At 34.5% G+C, this 18,666-nt stretch overlaps 3 protein-coding genes across 9 annotated transcripts; 1 reads left to right on the top strand and 2 right to left on the bottom strand.

Annotated features, from left to right (window-relative positions):
* The first annotated feature begins 616 nt into the window (after positions 1 to 616).
* LOC117930335 (replication factor C subunit 3-like) lies at positions 617 to 10,091 on the top strand. The gene is made up of 11 exons (XM_034850947.1): positions 617 to 1,213; positions 1,605 to 1,718; positions 1,853 to 1,885; positions 2,235 to 2,391; positions 2,504 to 2,682; positions 2,786 to 2,922; positions 3,518 to 3,613; positions 9,366 to 9,435; positions 9,524 to 9,592; positions 9,718 to 9,805; positions 10,006 to 10,091. Exons 1-11 carry the CDS (start codon positions 617 to 619, stop codon positions 10,089 to 10,091), a joined length of 1,626 nt encoding a protein of 541 aa, XP_034706838.1.
* A 686-nt stretch (positions 10,092 to 10,777) lies between these two features.
* LOC117933521 (RING-H2 finger protein ATL29-like) lies at positions 10,778 to 13,518 on the bottom strand. Of its 4 annotated transcripts, none has more exons than XM_034854918.1 (3): positions 13,427 to 13,518; positions 13,118 to 13,244; positions 10,778 to 11,320 (listed from the first exon to the last, which is right to left on the bottom strand). In XM_034854918.1, the coding sequence occupies exons 1-3, from the start codon at positions 13,462 to 13,464 to the stop codon at positions 10,961 to 10,963; spliced, it is 525 nt and encodes a 174-aa protein (XP_034710809.1). In that variant the 5' UTR covers positions 13,465 to 13,518; the 3' UTR covers positions 10,778 to 10,960. The 4 variants fall into 4 exon arrangements, with proteins under 4 accessions (XP_034710809.1, XP_034710817.1, XP_034710826.1 ...); XM_034854926.1 differs by having other exon boundaries at positions 13,118 to 13,241; positions 13,427 to 13,515; XM_034854935.1 differs by lacking the exons at positions 13,118 to 13,244; positions 13,427 to 13,518 and adding an exon at positions 12,673 to 12,983.
* LOC117933503 (zinc finger CCCH domain-containing protein 12-like) lies at positions 13,117 to 18,219 on the bottom strand. Of its 4 annotated transcripts, none has more exons than XR_004654297.1 (3): positions 16,702 to 18,068; positions 13,427 to 13,854; positions 13,117 to 13,244 (listed from the first exon to the last, which is right to left on the bottom strand). XR_004654297.1 is itself a non-coding variant. In XM_034854894.1 (3 exons), exons 2-3 carry the CDS (start codon positions 17,564 to 17,566, stop codon positions 13,559 to 13,561), a joined length of 1,161 nt encoding a protein of 386 aa, XP_034710785.1. In that variant the 5' UTR covers positions 17,567 to 17,571; positions 18,096 to 18,219; the 3' UTR covers positions 13,274 to 13,558. The 4 variants fall into 4 exon arrangements, 2 of the variants coding, with proteins under 2 accessions (XP_034710785.1, XP_034710777.1); XR_004654298.1 differs by having other exon boundaries at positions 13,117 to 13,241; XM_034854894.1 differs by lacking the exon at positions 13,117 to 13,244 and adding an exon at positions 18,096 to 18,219 and having other exon boundaries at positions 13,274 to 13,854; positions 16,702 to 17,571.
* Positions 18,220 to 18,666: the final 447 nt, after the last annotated feature.

Below are 18,666 nucleotides of genomic sequence, written 5' to 3'. Positions count from 1 at the left end.
ATCTTCTAAAACTTTTGGAACTTAAGTTTACCTGAAGGTGTCTGCTGGTACAGATGGATAAGAAGTCTAGAAGGTAAAGAGCAGATGGAGATGAAGTTTGAAATTAATGTACAGGAAATTAAGGGAGAAACCAATGTTAAAATTTCTTATTTTATAATTAAAGACCAAGGTTGTGTAGACACGGAAGGAATCTTTTATCAAACGGCCCTTTCTTTTTTTTTACATATCCTAGATGAAGTGTGAACAGACAAAAGAAAAATTCCAAATCAAAAGACATGCGTTTCTTGATCACTAGTCCCTTCTGGTAGAAACTCCTTCCATTTCAATAAAATATTGTACATCGTATCTAATGAAAAAATAGCATGAATAATTTGATCGAGTTGAGCCAAACTGCTTCCACCTAGATTGCATCGGAGTTGTCTCGAGATTATCTGACGTCCAACCTTTAGAAATTCATTGAATTCTCTATTCCTCCCCGGACCGTATTTGTCAGTGTTGCCCTATTAACAATGCCTGGATTAGATATGTCGGTGATGTGGTTAATTATTAAAGGTAATCAACTAATGAATCTTCTCGCACATTTTCTCCTGAACCACCAGCTAGCAATACCATCAGAATGCCGAAGCTTGATCCTTACCCATTCTCCTCGAGGAGTTTTTCCTCCGAATCAAGCATGTCTGGAGTTCCTTCTATGTGGTGTTGCAAGGCAGCAAGGAAAACTCGAAACATCTATACTGATCCCCACAACAGAGTACAATTGGGCTCCATCACCATATCTGATCATAGAGGGCGTAACATTAATCCAGGAATAGAAAACCATTATACTGCAACTACTTCAGCTTCTATGGGGTCTACTTTCCTTGGATTCCAGAAATGGAGTTCTTGCCTCCAAGGTGAAGGAGGTTCATGTAGTTCATCAACTGGGAATTCCATGAGAACTAGAGAATTAGCAGATATGTCCATAACAAATGAGACAAAAAAGAAATGGAAGAAGAACGTTGATGTCAATTTGATGAATGATGGGGCCTATCCAAACAAGAAGCCCTTGTCAGAGAGAGCATCAGCAGCAGCTCAACCGATGCCTATTGTGTTGGTTTGTAACGCAGAAAAGCCTAAGGATGATCGGAAATTCAACTGGGCAGATAAATATCGACCCAAAGTTTTGAGTGACTTCATCTGCCATCAAGAAATAGCTGAAATGCTCCGTCTTTTGGTATGCTAGACATTATTATTTTGCACCTTGTCAATTTTCCTTTGTATTTTCCATGAAATCCAGGTCTTAAACCTAGATATGGACAGAAATATTGAGGGAGATATTTGCTATCTCAATGAAATCCTGCAAACATAAGTGAGACTGGTTTAAATCAAAGTCACTTGAAAAGAATCCTAGAAGGTGCTCTGGCATGATGCAGGCGGATTTCAGCTCCTTATTTGTGTGTGTGTGTGTATATATTATATTCTGCAGCATGACGAGCAGACATAAGAATTAGTAGTTTTCCTAACAATGTTCAGTCGACTAAAACATTCCAGGACAGCATAAAGTTGTGCTATAACACGGAAAATATGACTTCAATTACATTTTTTTGCTTCTGGTGATTCCTCAGGTAAGCATTGGAGTACTATCAAGTCATTGCATATTTGAAGGACCTCCAGGGTCCGGAAAGAGAACCATGGCCCTGGCATTGCTTAGAGAAAATTTTGGAACTCATGTAATAGAAGTAAGCTGCAAGTTCCAGTTACATTGCTATAGTAGTATCATTTTTTTTTTCAGTTATTTTCTTTCTTTCTTTTTTTCTTTGCCTGTTTTCTGGATTTATAATCGTTCTTTGATTGTTACTTCTTTTTTTCTCAGACAAGGGAGGAAGTTAAGGAATTCAAAGTAGAGGTGACTTGCTCTTTCAAACTAATTTCTATGTTGTTTCTGGGTTTGAATTGGAAATGGTTTTGCTTGTATGGATACACTGGGAAGAAAGTTCATGAGGAATTGGCTTTTAGCAATATCCACTGGAAATGTCCGATGCCCAGTTCAAATACAATCTTTGTACCTAATTAAACAACAGAACATATCTCAAACTTCATCATGTCCCCATTTTTAACTTCACCAAAATGAAATCATGCAGCTGATTCTTTAAAAGTTAATGACATTATTTTTTAAGTTTTTTTCTGAACATTGTTGGATCAATGCATTCCTGAGACCGATCTTTCATGTTCTTATAAGCTATACAATATGACAGGGAGGACCAATTCCAAGCATCCAAATAAATGCCCAAGTATCCTCAAAACACATAGAGGTTGATTTATCAGAACTTAAAAGCTATGCAGCTCATGTGGTCGTGGAACTGATAAAAGAAACACACACATTATTCAGCCATGATAATACAAACAACCAAGGTATATCTACATACCTTATTATGTGACCAATGATCATATGGTAAAATGGTAAAATGATAATGGTCTTAAATTTTCAAAAATGTCTAACCGTTCTAGATACATGTTTCTGCAGCAATAGTTCTATATGGGGCTGGAATGCTATCTATGAATGATCAACTCCAAATTCAGAGTTGTTTAGAGACTTACAAAGGCCATTACAAAGTCTACTTTTGCTCTTCTGGGGCTTCCAAGCTTCAGCATATTGAATCCCTTTGCACAGTTATTCAAATTCTGCCACCATCGAAGGAGCAGGTGATTGATTGCCACAAATTTACATTGTCGAGATGCTAATTCAGTTGATGGTATATTAGGTTCACACCATTTTTCTAAGTGATCTCTCCTTTTTATTCTTTAGATTATTAAAGTGTTGGAGTTCATTGCAAAAAGCGAAGGCATTGAACTACCTCCCAGATTGGCTGAGAATATAGCAGAGAAGTCTAAGCATAGCATTCAACAAGCTATTCGTTCCTTTGAGGCCACTTGGCAATTGAAGTAAGGAAATTATATAACTTCACAAATACTACTTTAAACCTCAGTTTCTTTCGATGCAAGAGTTGGAAGAAAATTTTAGAATTTATTCTTTTGCGTATAAATCTGGGCATCCACACTATAGGCAACCCTTCTATCAGTTCCAAACCCATTTCATTAATTTCCATCATCTCACCCATCAAATAAAGCATGGAAGTCTTCACAATTTCACTCTTTTAAGCATCGGAATGGTGACTATAACTATACAGTTCTATATTTTATCCTTGGAATCAAATTTGATGGCAAGTGACACCGAGATATTAACTTAAATCCCTACCCCGTTAGGCCATGGCATTGCTGTGTCAGTTTAATGAAGGTTGCACTAGTCCTTCACAGAAGGAGGGGTATATATATTCTTCCGACTTTTCAATCATCTGCCACTCTCGTTAGAGTGTCTTCTAATATTTTGATGGATTCGCCTGAGCTAAATGGTACAAAAGAAGTTCCTTTGAATCTTATTCTTTGAAATATAATCTAATTCCAAATAAGACCATATATTTCAAGTCTTGTATTCTTTCTGTCTGTGTGCCTAAGCAATGGCCCGATGCTATGATTGCAGCTACCCCTTCAAAGAGGATCAGATGATTCCGACTGATTGGGAAGAAGAACTTGCAATTATTGCAAAAAGTATCGTTGATGAGCAAAGCCCAAGACAGTAAGTAGTTGACGATCATCATTAATTAAATATTGTTCAATCATCTGATCTAGAAATTACAACAGATCTGGGGGCATCCTTGGAGGGCATTCTTTGTTCTCATAGCTAAATGATCTTAAAAGACATTGGTGTAGTGTACTTATGGAAATACGGATACTGAGCATGTAATGTTTGATGAACACAAGAGATTTTGTTTTTTTTTTGGGCGATAGTTAAAGATACAATGTTTTCAGAACTAGACATAAAACCAAAAAAGTTATTGATTTATGGTTCACTAGTCAGTGGTTAGTGGTCGAACCATTGTGAAATTGGTGACGTCATAAAAATATATTTTATATTTTATTAAAATTAAAAATAATTATAAGAAATTATATATATAAAATTAGAAATTGTAATAATATTTCATTTTTTATATTTGATATGTCAAATTAAATGATAAAGATAAAATAAATGTATTAATACATTAAATTTTATTAAATAGAATAGGTATAATATTTAAATATGAAGGTGAAAAGAAAATTATAATATTTAATTTAATTACATATATATATATATATATATATATATATATATATATATATATATATATATATGTATTTTTTTAATTAATTTATATTATTTTCATATTTATCATTAATAATTATTATAAAAACGTAGATATAAATATTTATATATTTATTTAAATGTCTTATATGATAAAATTTTAAAATAAGTATATATACATATAGATATTTACCATGTTTTTTAACAAAGATATCATGTAGCTTAATGGTCTAGTTCAAATCCCCACAATGCAAAGTATTTTTCCAATATAACAAAAACCTATCCCACATTGGAAACTAACAGACCCCATATTTGGTATAAATGCCAACACATCTTAGTAAACTATAAATGATATTGTGGGTTTGCAATGAAGGAGATTGGGTCGAAGGCATGGCAAACCCAACATGAATTTTGATCAAATCAATAGTTGATCAGTTCACATGAGCCGAACTGTCCGGTTTAACGATCTGACCATTCAAACTGACCAATCTAGTCCAATTTTTAAAACATTTGTTAAAGATAGGGCTTCAACTCAGTAGGTTGGGTTAGGTTTATGCCCAACTAGAATTAATAAATATTCAATCCAATCTCTAACTTAATTGCTTAATGCAAGCCTGACTAATTCCCATTTTCTAAGCTCAAGTTCTCAAATCTAGTCCAGTTTCATTTAATTTCTATTGATTGTAACTCTTAAAGAGTATGATCTAGCTCCCCTACTAAGTACACAAAATTGAGAACTTTTTGCTATTATGCTTATGTTTGTGTGAATGATGCTAAGTTGGAATCAAGGGAAAGTAAGTGTATATTTTGGAGGTATGCAAATGATGTGAAAAGGTATAGAGTATAGTTATTAGATTGATATCCTCTAAATTTCAAATGAATAGGAATGTGACCTTTGATAAGTCTGATATGTTGAGTCCATGGAAGGACAATTTAATGGGAAAAAAAAAAAAAAAAAAAAAACTCCTTGATGAAAAGAAAGGTGGAATTTAAGAATAAAGCTTCAAGAAACACACACATTCACACACACACAAAAGGTTTTCAAAAAAGTTGAATTATAAAAAGGTGAAATAATATCTTGGTAAGAAAGAAAATGGACCATAAGATCAATAATATATTTTGGCTAGAAACAAAATGAGAAAGTTGATTAAACCACCTCAAAGGTATGCATATGTAGATTTGGTTGTGGTAGAAAAGATAGAGAATGAGGAACCTCATATTTACCATAAATTCATTAATAGTAGAAAGTTTGCACAGTATATTACTATTGGTGAATGAGGGGATTGAATCTCTTTAGAAGAACCACAATTAGTCTCTAATTGAGAATTCTAATAAATAAAAATTGTTTGTTTCGAATGGGGTTTTCAAAAAAAAAAAAAAAAAAATTAAAGAACCCTATGAGTGGAGATGGTAGGTTTGAAAGCATGCTTGGTGGCAAAGGGCTACACACAAAAGAAGGGTGTCAAATTCATTGTAGTATTTTCACCTATTATGAAGCATTACTCAATCAGGTTTCACTTTTTTATGGTTACTATATGTGATTTAAAGTTGAAGCAACTTAATGTTTTGCATGGTAAATTCGAAGAAACAATTTATGCATTAACTTAAGGAACTCATCATTCCAAGTAAAAAAATACCTTGTTTTCATTTTGAAGATATTTATTTATGGCTTGAAGAAATCTCTTACCCAGTGATTTAAAAGGTTTGATACTTTTATGACTTGTAGTGGCTATAGTAGGAGTGAGTATGATTGATAATTATAATGTCCTATTAATTACCTACAAGACTATGTTTGAAATCAATAGGTTGAAAACTCAACTTACGGAAAGATTAAAATGAAAGACCTTGAACCTTCAAAGGAAATATTGGATATAAAGATTCATCGGAATTGAGAAGTGGGCAAGTTTTACTAATAACATAAAAAGTACATTGAGAAAATGTGAGAATACTTTAGAATGCAAGGATCAAAGTCCGTGGCTTGTCCATTGGCAGCTTACCTCAAACTTTCAAGTATTTTATCACCAAATACCAAGGAGGAGGTAGAGGACATGCCAAGTGCCCCTTATTTTGCTATAGTTGGAAGCAATATGCATATTATGATTTATACTATGTCTATATTAGGTCATATTTAAATAGAGTCCTTAAAAGTCATGATGTAATAATAAATGAATTATTCTAGTTCTACTTTCTCTATCCCATATATGCATTATATATTTTGAGTATTTTGATGTGGCATCTCTTACATTACACATGAATTGGGTGCATTAGGAATTACATGGAAGATCCAAATCATGGGTTCCTTGTAAGTTAATGATTTGTTCATAGTCGGTTTGTAAACTTAGCAATCCATTTGAAATTGTATTATACTACCTCCTAATTGTAGGGAAGATTAGTCTTGGCCATTGGGATGGGGCCCTCATGGTGAGGGCACTAGTATATACAATTAGGGATGGTAATAGGGCGGGTTCAGGATGGGTCGCTCTCATCCCAACCCTACCCCGTTTATTCAAAATAATTCACATCCCTGTCCCATTTAAAAAAATTAAATGGGGTGAAGCGGGTATGAGAAATTCTCATACTTGCCCTGCCTCGTCCTGTTTAACTTTTTTTAAAAAAAAAAATTACTTTTAAATTTTTTAATTACATTACAATAAATATATTTTATAAATAATTAAATTATTATATTTTTTATAACTTATTTTATTAAAAAAAAATTATTATTATCTATGTACTAAAAATAGTAAAATGAAAATTAATTTAATTTAATTTTAAAATTAATTTTATATATGATTGGGGTGGGCCAGGGTGGGACAAGGCAATACTCGAACCCGCCCCAAACTTGCCCCGGGTTTTTTTAAAAATTCCCAAACTTGTTTAGTTAAAATTAAAACTCGTCCCATTACGGGCGGGTATCCAAAAAAACTCACCCCATTGCCATCCCTATATATAATTACGAATTATATAAAACCTACGGTAAATCATAACATAAAGCTATCAAATAGTCATGACTTCACCAAATTGTTATATTATATTGTCTCTTTACCTTAAGAGAATACCAATTACACATTATATAAGACCCACAATGAGTCATAACATAAAGTTATCAGATAGTCATGACTTCATTGAACTGTTATATTGTATTGTCTCTCTACCTTGAGAGAATACCAAGTTTGTGCCAAAGTTAGTAGTGACTTTGATGTACAGGTCAAATCTTAAAGTGATTCTATATTCCCTATGAATTGGGTCATTGTTGATATAAGTTGGTATTAATAGGTAATCTAAATAGAGGTGTCATGATATTTCATGGACTTTAAGACAGTGTTGTCCCCTTAGGTGATCCTAAGGATACGTGATCAAGAAATTTGTGGCCCTAATAATTCATAAAGTGGAATGTGACGTATACTTTTCTAAGTTAGGATATGTTAGTTGATCATATAATAGAGGGAATCTTAAGAGACTAATAGTTTTCATCTTATTAGATTACGGACATCAGTTCATGGGGAGACTATATACAATGTATAGTAGGTCATAGACCTGAGTTCTTATATCTTATTGTAATATACATAGAATATTGGAGTGTAATTGACTATCTATAGTAGGATGTTGATTCAACTTAAAATTTGGATTATGAGGGAGCTAGTATCTTCCTATGGGTCCTAATGGTCCCCACTCAAGCTCAAATTCCTAGATGACACAGTTTATGAGGATTGTATGGGTACATAAAGGCATTTTGGTAAATATGCAAGGTACACGGGAGCTTGTAAATGGTCTCTCTAAATTAGGCTAATTGATTAATTGGAGTCCAATTAAGAATCAATTTTTAAATGTTTATATTTTAAGGTTTGGGAATATCCAAACCTAAAAGTTCCTATTTTCACCGTAAAGAATCAATTTTTAAAATTAGTATTGCTTTTGTTATACATAGATCTAAGATGCCAATAGGTTATACATTTCACATGAAGTTATTGTGGTAAATAGATATATGGATTGTTTGAGCAAGACGCACTAGCAAGTAATGAAATGGATCCTCAATACTTGAAAGGCACATTATATGTTGGCTTAGTATATGAGAGAAGTAATGACATTTCTAGGAGAGTTCTTGGTCAAATTAATTCTAATTATGCTAGGGATTTGGACATAAGGTCTTTGATAGGGTAGGTATTCACTTTATATGGTTGTGGCATCAATTGGAAAGCAACATTACAATCTACAATTATTTTGTCAATTACTAAAGCATAATATATGACAACCGTAAAAGCAATGGTAGAAGCTATTTATCTTCACGGTTCAATTGACAACTTGGGCTATAGTTGGTTTTTGGATACTATAATAGTCAAAGTATCATAGTTCTAGATAAAAATTAATTATTCTTACAATGGATAATCAAATAGATCTAACGAGTAAGCCTATTGACTTAATTGGTATCTTTGTATTTGAGGGAACAACATGGAAGATTTGAGTTTGTATAAAACTTAGAAATTTGAGTCAATTGGGTTATTTGATTAAAAAGGGTCATTGAAAACCCAATTTTTGGAATTTAACCCTTCATCCTCTTTTGGCCTTATTTGGAAAAAAAAAATGTCCTTATTATTTTCTTGTAAAAATAACATTTTCTTTTAAAACCTACATGTAAATACTTAAAATGATAAAGGGCATTAATGTCAAAAATGGGTTATTTTTCAAGTAAAAATATGAGAAGGGTTAGATTCACAAATTTGGTGATCATTTCATCCCTTTTAACCAATTAATTCAAAATTATTAGAAACTTATTTCTTTTTAAGATGTTTTTTAACTCATTGATGTTTTCTTGTTAAGATTTCCTTCTATGATAAACTTTCCCCTTATCGTAAAGGAAGTATCCAATTCTGAAATTTTCTTTTTGAAATAACTCTCTTTTTTTTTGTTTTTTGTTTTTTTTTTATATAATTAGGCAATCAGTTTACAACATGCAATATTCTAATGTAAGAAAATGTCTTAAGAGATTATCTTTTTGGTGTAATTAGAGCTTTAAATTTTGAAGGTTTTAAGCCACTAATATCCTCCAACAGGAAAGTTCTTATTCATCTTTATCCATAGACATAGGCTTTAGACCAAACCATTTAAATCATTATATAACTTATGTATTCTTCATTTTCATCCTCTTACTTTCTTCCTCCTACTATTGTTTTTTGTTATGATTTTTTTCACAACAAATGCATTTGGACAACAGGTTGTACATCGTCAGAGCAAAGCTTAAAAAATTGATGGTCCACAATGTATCTCCTGAGATCATTTGTAAGGTAAAATCGGTCCACTCCAAATTCTTGAAGCTACTTTTTGGTGGCAATTCTTCAATTATTGCAATGAGAAGTGTCTCATAATGTGCAGAGTTTAGTGGAAGAATTAAATAAGCTTTTGGATTACCAATTCCAGATGATAGTCACTAATTTACGGCAGGTATTGTGTTGTGTCAATCTAACTTAAATTAATACGTGATAATCCTGTTTCCACCATACTAAAATTATACTTAGCTAACACTTAGACGTGGGTGTTGTACTGATTACGGAGGTTTTATTGGTCAGAACTTGATAGGTGTTCAAAGTGAATTAGAAGGTGAAAGAATTGAAGAACCAGGGAAAAGGAATGATGTTCTGTTTCCGAGGATAGTAGGTAACGTAATTGGATCTTCTTCTAGTAATGGCGATTAATACTTGGCTCAGGTGTATATAGTTATTTGAATTTTGGCACAAAGTATACACAAAAGGATATATAATATCTCATTTTCAAAGAAGGGTGTTATTGGAGGATATCATTTCTTTCTCATGTGTTCATTGACAGTTCTAACTACAGCCTATGCTTTTCTTTGACAGAATCTATAGCGAAGTTCGTGAGCGTCTACAAGATTATTTCCCAACAAAGAGGACAGCAGAATGCTCAAATTGAGTATAAGGTTTAACCAGCTTTCATATATATATATATATATAAGTGATGCAACCAAGTCGGATGGAATGGTGAAAGTGGCTTCTTCTTGGACTGATGCTCGAAGGTATAATAACAAGCGTAAGGTAGAATGAGAAAGGAAAGGGAGATTGTAAGTCATGAAAAAAAAAAGGACTTAAAATTCTTTTAGATGTATCAGAGCAAGCAATGAAACTAGATGAAGCAAATCCATTGATGCTCGTAACTGGAATCATCCATCTATAATAATTGCAGTGAAACTTGGTTTGATGAAGGGAAAAAAAGGAAAAAAGCAAGCAGGAAGCTACTTATTTAGCAGCAATCCATGTTATGTTTTATGATTTAATCTTGTCCTTGGAGCTATTTAAGTCTTGTACAATCGGAATAAACAATCCAAAATATGGTATTATGATGAAAAAACTTGGGTAAATCATCCTCATTTCTCACATTTTGGTTCTGATAAATGCTTTCTAGCATTTTCTGAAACATGAGCTGGTTAATTTGTTCAATTTTCTTTTATATGTGGCCTTCAAAACTTTAACCCCTGAAGAGCTACTTCTCATTCATTAATGTACCATCATCACCTGCACAACAAATGTGGTAGAGTTTGGTTTTGCTTTCCATTCAAAAAGAAAGAGAAAAAAGTGGAACAAAAGAGAAGCAAATAAAGGAAACACCCAAAAATAAAATAAAATCCGTAACTGAATTAATCCTCAAATTTTAGTGTTTTTAACAAGCTATGCTAACGGTTCCTACTTAACTTTAAAAGCAAAACAAGAGATGATGAATTCATCTACTACTTTCCTTAATATCTCTTGTGCTAAAGAAACCAAAAAAAACAAATGAGGAAAGAAAAAGGGAAAAAATTTATACATTGTCCTCGTTGCTGCCTGAAAATCCTGAAACCTCACCAACGCCACCTTTACCTTTGTTCCTATAGCCGGAGTAGTCACCAAATGTGGTGCAACTCCAATTATGTCCCCTTGTAATCTTGGCTTTCACATGTTCAGGCAATATCAATGTATGTTTATCCTCCTCTCCTTTTGTCCAAGCTATGGAATGCCCGGTGGAATGTGACCTTGAAAACTTCCCCTCCTTATTCTCCACAATTTGTAAACCGTGGGCATTGGTAGCTCCTCCTGTGCTGCTTCCTCCTCTCCATTCCTCGTCTCCGTCCTTAATCGCAATGCTACACTCATCGTCCAGTGACTCATTCTCATCAATGTCCTGCATGGTATTATTGTTAGCCGGGGACTTTTCTAGCGACTTCAATGGCACATCCAGGCTCCTACGACAAACCGGACATGTGTTATGGGATCCAAGCCAAAGGTCAATGCAATCATGATGAAAAACATGGTAGCACACTGTCAAAAGGCGAAGCATATCGTCATCCTCGAATTCGGACAGGCAAATGGCGCATTCTAGGCCATACTTTTGTTCCCGATAGTCTTTAACTGTTGAATATACAAAAGTGGGAAATGAATCTATAATAGAAGGATCGAGGCCATGGACAGCAGAAGAGCCGCCCGGTCCATGCGTGCCAGAAGGACTTCGGCCTAGCCATGTATGGGAGAGGTTTCCCATGAAACACCTACAAAAGTATACAGAGAAAAAACCAAGAAAGAAGAAGACGAGAAGAACGACAGTTAGGATTACAGTTATGGGCGGGGCGTAGGCATCTGGGTGTGTGTGATGGACGGAGGTTGTCGACATTGCCGGGGTAGAAGGCAATAGCCGTGTTGGTTGGCCGGAGATTGATATTCCGGCCTTGAAGAGCTTTAGCACTTGGGATTTTTTGTTGCTCTTTTTTCCCTGTTTCTTCTCTTTTGTTCTAGTTAGTAATGCTTTGAGATATATGGGGGAGGGAAAAAAAGGAGGAAATGTGTGTTTGGGAGCTGAGAAATGAGGGGTCTTAATTTAGCATGTGGGGGTTGAGGTGGAGATGTTGGTTCGTTGTCCATGGTAGGGATAATAGCCATTGACTATTGAGCGAGTCCTTGTGAGAAGGATGAGTTGTATGGTCTCAAGATTAGCAAGTTGCTCCCAACAAAATTGCTTTATTTACCATTATTGCAACCACCAACATATGTCCATTCAAATCTAAGCAAAATATTACTCTCTTCTACTATCTAACTTACTACACAAGAAAATATTTTTAATTAATTGCTCCAACATTTCAATTTATATGTGGGTTGATGATTGTTTTGCATGGGGTCTAACAAGTCAAATCTCGTGTTCATGTTAAGTTTTCCTTTGATTTAAATTTTATAATCAACCTAAAAATTTCTATTTAATGGTATTAATTTACATGTTAACATTAAGTTTTTCCTTTCATTTCGAATTTTAGGGCGAACCTAAATTTTCTATTTTATGATATTAAGGCCTCATTAGAGATTTCGGTAATGCAAAAATATTTTTTGTTAAACATGAAGTAACTTTTAAAAACGTAAGTTCTAAATAAAATTAAGCAAATATGCATAAAAGTTGTTATTAAATTTAAAAATCAATCCCAACAAGGCCTAAATTTAAAATCATCGTCTCATTTCATATCTTTATTCATTAATTTAATTTATGTTTACCTTGAATTTGGCATCAACTAAACCTTTATAATGATACTCAATCAAGACCATGTGGGGAATCTCGCTTGAAATTTGGCTAGGATCATCAATCAAGATTTTTAACTCTCAAGACCAACCAGCTAGGCATGGGGTTCATTTGCCTAGCACTTTCCGCAGGACTCTGGGTGCTTGGAGACCATTTCTTCAAGATTTATTTGTGGGATTTCTGCTGAAGAAATGGGCATGCCTGTCAAGTGTCAACCCCAATTTCAGGGTCCTTTCCATGCTCATATGAAAAACTATGATTTAGCTGCATTACATCTCAGTTGGGTGGTGATAAATTTTCCGGTAGCTGGGTAAAAGCAGGGAGGAAAGGGGAAAGGCATAGAGGCAGAAGCAAATGACACATAAGGTACATTGAGAAGAAAAAATAACACAATAAGAGAAGTAAAATGTAATGATCTACCTGGGTAAACGCATGGAAAATGCTACTAGATTGAGTTGCTGATTGTTTTCCAAACACAAAGGTGTGGAGGAGAAATATGAACTTCAATTGTAAATTTGAGAGGTGACGCATAGGCAAGAGCAGTCTTCTGGGACAATGAAATGGATCATCAGAAAATTACGTATGACAACAAAGATAAAGATTGTAAATGCAATCAAGCTCCAGAAGTCCGAAACTGAAAGCAAAGACTCATACATCAAAAATTTGGGACAAACTGTAAAGGGCAAGGCTCTGCTTGAAATATGCCAGCCAACAACTCCTTAAACTTACAAGTGAAATGTGCCCCATAATGTCCCAGGCGGTTGCATTTGTTCAGATTTCCATTAAAGCTCCTCTTTACAGTAGGATATTTAAGTGGCCATCATCTTTCTTCAACACTTCCAGGTGAGGAATTTCCAAATTTCATTCAATGTCATCAATCCAATCACCATATATCCTACTGATTTTGTCAGGACCCTTCCATTTCTTCTGAGTTCTCTGCACAGATCTCTGGATTACACTAGTTGGCCGTTGGGATGGAACTCCAGCATGGTAAACATCTGAATGCGGGACAGAAGCGACTAAGGGAACTGAAGTGACCAATGCAACCACAGCATCTGATGGAGGTTTTGAAGGCACCCCTCCCTGCTTTGAGTCAGGAGGTGCAGAAGTAGAATCTCTAGATTCATCCACGAGGCCCCCACCATAACGGTGTAGTTCTGTAGCCAGAAATATTTTATTTCAAAATAAAATATAAAATTCTTTGCTATTCCAATATAAAAGAACTGCAGTTTTACTTACTTTGTAAAACCCCATAAAACATGATATCAAGCTAAAACAAAGAAAGCAACTCATGGTAGTTAAAAAACTAGTCATCTGGGACCTTTAATCAGGAATGCATTTAGTGTCCTGAAAGCCAAGCCAATCAGATGAACCTAGATGCTACTATGAAAACTATGCTTCAAGGCTATGTAATAAAAACAAGTGTTTCTGCCTATCAGAAGGAATATTCAACTGTTTCACTTTCCCAAAGCCTTGAGAAGGTGTGAACCCTACATGTGCTTCCAACTTATATCATGTTCTTCAGTAGTTAACAGTTAATAACTACTAAATGAATTAGCAACTAAAAATGTTAAGAGATCATTACTTTGTGTCACCAAGGGAAATAATAATGGCTACCCAAAGAAGGAAATAGTCCATATTTTTGTGAATCCACCAGAAATTGGCAACTTGGCCAATGAGAGGCTTATGCTATGCCCAAACTCTTGAGGTGTAGTTCTCATGTGAACTCATGAAAGGCATTTTCCTTTTACAGGTCTCAAGACACAAGTCCAATGCCCTGTGAGCAACCCAAAAGTAAAGTGGACGGTTGAGTTTCTGTAACACCTAGCTTCAAGGAATACATTGATGATTATATCACAAATGCTTTAAAAAATAAATGACTTTGAGAGAGAGCTAGCTGCAGACATTACACCATCAATACAGATTTTGGATTACAACCTATCCAAGAAGCGGATAATCCAAATTAACTTACTTATCTAGCAAGGTCAACCACATGTTTCTATTGGACCCACATGTTTCTGTTAGACCAATAGATCCCCTCAAATTAGATTTTGATGTCCCTAAATCTGGAAAATGTTCAATTGTACACTAGATTTGTGGAAACAATCAAAAATACATGAATCATTGACTCCAAAACATATATTTTCGGTTGGTAGATAACTTCACCACAGATATGGGGGTTTTTTCATGGCAAATCCTCAAAATGCAGACAAAGTGGCACAATTACATGTGTGCTTGTGCATGTGCTCATGAACATATATTTTCTGTGTATGCATCTATATATGTATGTAAGAAACACTGAAAGCTGTTGGCCACTAACATAAACAATTTTACAAATGTTGTCACTTGTTAGGCATCCATGGCAAGTCCTCAAAATGCAGACAGAGAAGCTCAATTACATGTGTGCTTGTGCATGAGCTTACGAACATATATTTTCTGAGCATGAATCTTCATATGCTTATGAGAAAAACCAAAAGTTGTTAGCTGCTAATATGAACAATTTTACAAATGCCATTACTTATTAGGCATTTACACATTAGGATCAAATTAATGAAGCAATAACAGCAGCTCTATGATAACAGATCCACTGAACATGTACTCAAATACATTTCAGAAGCAATAGAAGGTAGATGCAGCTGTTTTCAAACACATACCGATGGAATGTGGATGTATGTGCCTTGTTTTGAAACTAGTCTTTGCATACTAATTATGGGTAAAGTGTCCTATGTTAGAGATTTCTCTAGTCAAGAAAAAAGTCATATGTTCATTGTTATGTGACAACTGGGGTTTAATGGAAATTCACAGGATTATAGTCGTTAAAACTTACAGTCCACAGTGAGATAGAAGTGCAATGCCACATTTTTCAAGTTATACACACACTAAGAGTATGTAGATATTAACATGTTTGCCAATCTTTGATACTTAGAAAAAATAAATAAAGAAAGAAATTCAATTCTTTTCAAAATAATACATCACTATTTAGGTTAAACCTACAGGACAAAAAGGAAAGAACCAGGGAGAATGATCCCACGAGGAACCATTGCAAGTCTGCTACCAAAGACACTTACGGCAGATTGAAGCTTAAGAGCAAATATGGTTCCAAGTCCAACCAACATCATGGAGATGTTATTCTAATAAAAACTCTGTAATTACTTGAATGTTGGCCTTAAGGATGATGATGAATCAAATATGAGGACATTTACATAATATGTTTCTTGAGGTTTTTTTTTTTCTTTTCTAGGGGATGATGATAAACTTGGAAAGTTAATCCTTTGAAACTGGCATCATAAAGACATATATACCATTAGGCAACACAAGTACACAATTACACTTGATCAGGATCATAATTTCTGTTTGGTACGTTGGTTCGAGGACTTGCAGGAACTTACAGCTTTTGGCATGATATATTCATCAAATAACTAATAGGAAACTTGGAACCAAACTTATAGTAAAAATTTTCTAAATGTTCATTTTATGGATTTTATGATGAATCTGTACATTAAAATGTCATTTGTAATTAAGCTGATTTTATTGACACTATTGCTAAATGTCTACAAATATATTATATTTATGACTGCCTATATATTATTTTACACTTCATCCTTGTAATGTTTGTGTTCTATATATTGTATGCATGTTTTTTCTCTATTAAGTTCACAATATATATACACACACACACATATACATAGATAGATAGATAGATAGATAGATAGATAAGTACAATCATTTAAACAAGACACAACCATTGTAATCACATAGAGGCTAAAAAGTTTATCCAATGCCATGGTTGTTCTATCATACTAGGAGATGTGCCATAATTATTTTCCTTGAAGCTCCAATTAGCACTAAGCAGAAAATGTTTCCTTCTGGATCAATGAATTCCTAGCAACAACTATTAATAAAAAGAAGGTTAACATTTGATAAGTATTTTATAATGCAAAATAAATAAATAAAATAAATAAATAAAAAGAGAAGGAAAAACCAAAAAGTTGAATTAATCATACCTCCCATTCCATGAGCAAAATGGCACTTGCTCCCAAACGGGCAATACCCTGTAAGCTCCCACTTATTACAAATCCTGGTTTTCCAATTGGAAGGCTTGATATTTGATCCGCTCCCACCACCACCACCACCACCACCACCACCACCACCGCCACCACCACCACCACCACCACCACTACCACTACCACTACCACTACTATACCCACCACCTGCACCAGGGCCCAAACTTATAGCCACACTCTCCCGAGCCTTTGACTGCTCATCATGAAGAAAAGTGCAGTTATCTCCATATGGGCACCCCTCATCAGTGTAGAACTTCTTACAATGACGCCCCTTGTAAGACCTTTGAGTCTCCACACCAAAACTAGAGGATCCAATTGATGGAATTTGAAACTCCTCCCTTGGCTCCGAGGACACGCCTCGTTCTTCGTCATGTGCTGCCACAATTTCTTGCCAATTTGGAGGCGGTCTTCTAAGCTCTTGAATGCTATGAGCAAAATTGCAATTGGTCACATATGGGCAAGTCCCAGCACGGAATTTACAACAGAGCTTGGTCTTAAAGAACATTTTCCCAATTGCTTTTGATCGGTTAGAAGGCAAATCCCTGTCCCGACCAAACACATTGCCTTGGGAATCCACTACCTGTGAGTTTCTAGATTTCTTGTTTGGGGGTTCACTTCCAGACCGACTTTGAGATTGCCTTCCCTCATAATTCGAGTTGGAGGGAGTGTCACCCGATCCATCCCCATTCCAAACTGCATAATCATCCTCAGTTGCCCATACTAATTGATCACTAGACCCCGGAATCCAATTATCAACACCACCACCAACACTCCCTGAAAACCCAGCTTCCCGGCCGTTATCCATCAACGCTACAACCCACCAGCCAAGTTTATACAGTTTTTTTGTATTTTTTTTTCAAAAGGAAACAACAGTATTAAGGCAAAAGCCCTAGCTGCTAATCAAAGACAGTAAATGGCAGCCCATACAAATGACACCCACAAAATCAAATCAACATTAATTGAATCTGAAACTGGGTTAGATCACAACTTACCTAAAATTTCCAAACCAGACTAATTTAACGAATGGGTATTCCAATAACACATCAACGATCAGGTAACACAGATGGAAACCACAAAATTTACGAAAAAACTAAATTGGAAAAGACCAACCTTTAGAAAACAAAAGCAAGCAACAATAAATAGACAAAGAAAATTGGTTGCCAAATTGGGAATAAGCTTAGATCTGCAGACTCAAAAGGTCGATGGAAATTCAAAGAAACCAGGAATAAAATAAGCAAGAGAAGAAATTCCAACAAAAACAAAAAAAAAAAAAACAAACAAAACAAAAGAAAAGAAAGAAAGAAAGAAAGAGCAGAAAGGGGTTGATAACTTACATAGATTTGGAAAATGGAAGCAAAAGATATGAAATCAAAAGTTAGATTCTGTGAAGAGTGTGAGAAATGGAGAAACCCCAAAGGCAAGAGTGAGTGACGATGTAAAAGCAGGAGGAACTGTCAATGAAGACTCATACCAGGAGGAACTGTCATTTTATTTTTCATCTCTTGATATTTTTTTTTGTCTTCATTTGTTTTTTGGAATAAACTTTCCAATAAATTGATGACACGTCATTTGTAATTTAGATAAGATTTACCTAGTTAAAACCGTTTCCTACCAACAAAATAAATAAATAAATCCTTTTCCAATAAAGTTGGCTAAATAAACAAATATTAATTCAGTCAAAGTCACCTCAACCAAATGATATTAACTTTTGTAGGTCACATGAAAATTGTACAAATTGGTAGTAGAATACAAGATCCAGTGGATAAGACTTCACTTTTTTTTGGTCTAGCTAGCTTCATAATAGTTCTTAATAAAATTAATCAAATATCTTTAGAATTTTACTTTTACTAGTAAGCACCCACGTGCAATTCACGTGAGGTTTTCTATGGTGATCATTTGAGATTA

The sequence above is a fragment of the Vitis riparia genome, chromosome 2 (assembly GCF_004353265.1).
Source record: "Vitis riparia cultivar Riparia Gloire de Montpellier isolate 1030 chromosome 2, EGFV_Vit.rip_1.0, whole genome shotgun sequence".
Classification (NCBI taxonomy): domain Eukaryota; kingdom Viridiplantae; phylum Streptophyta; class Magnoliopsida; order Vitales; family Vitaceae; genus Vitis; species Vitis riparia.
This window is presented reverse-complemented; position numbering and strand designations above follow the sequence as displayed.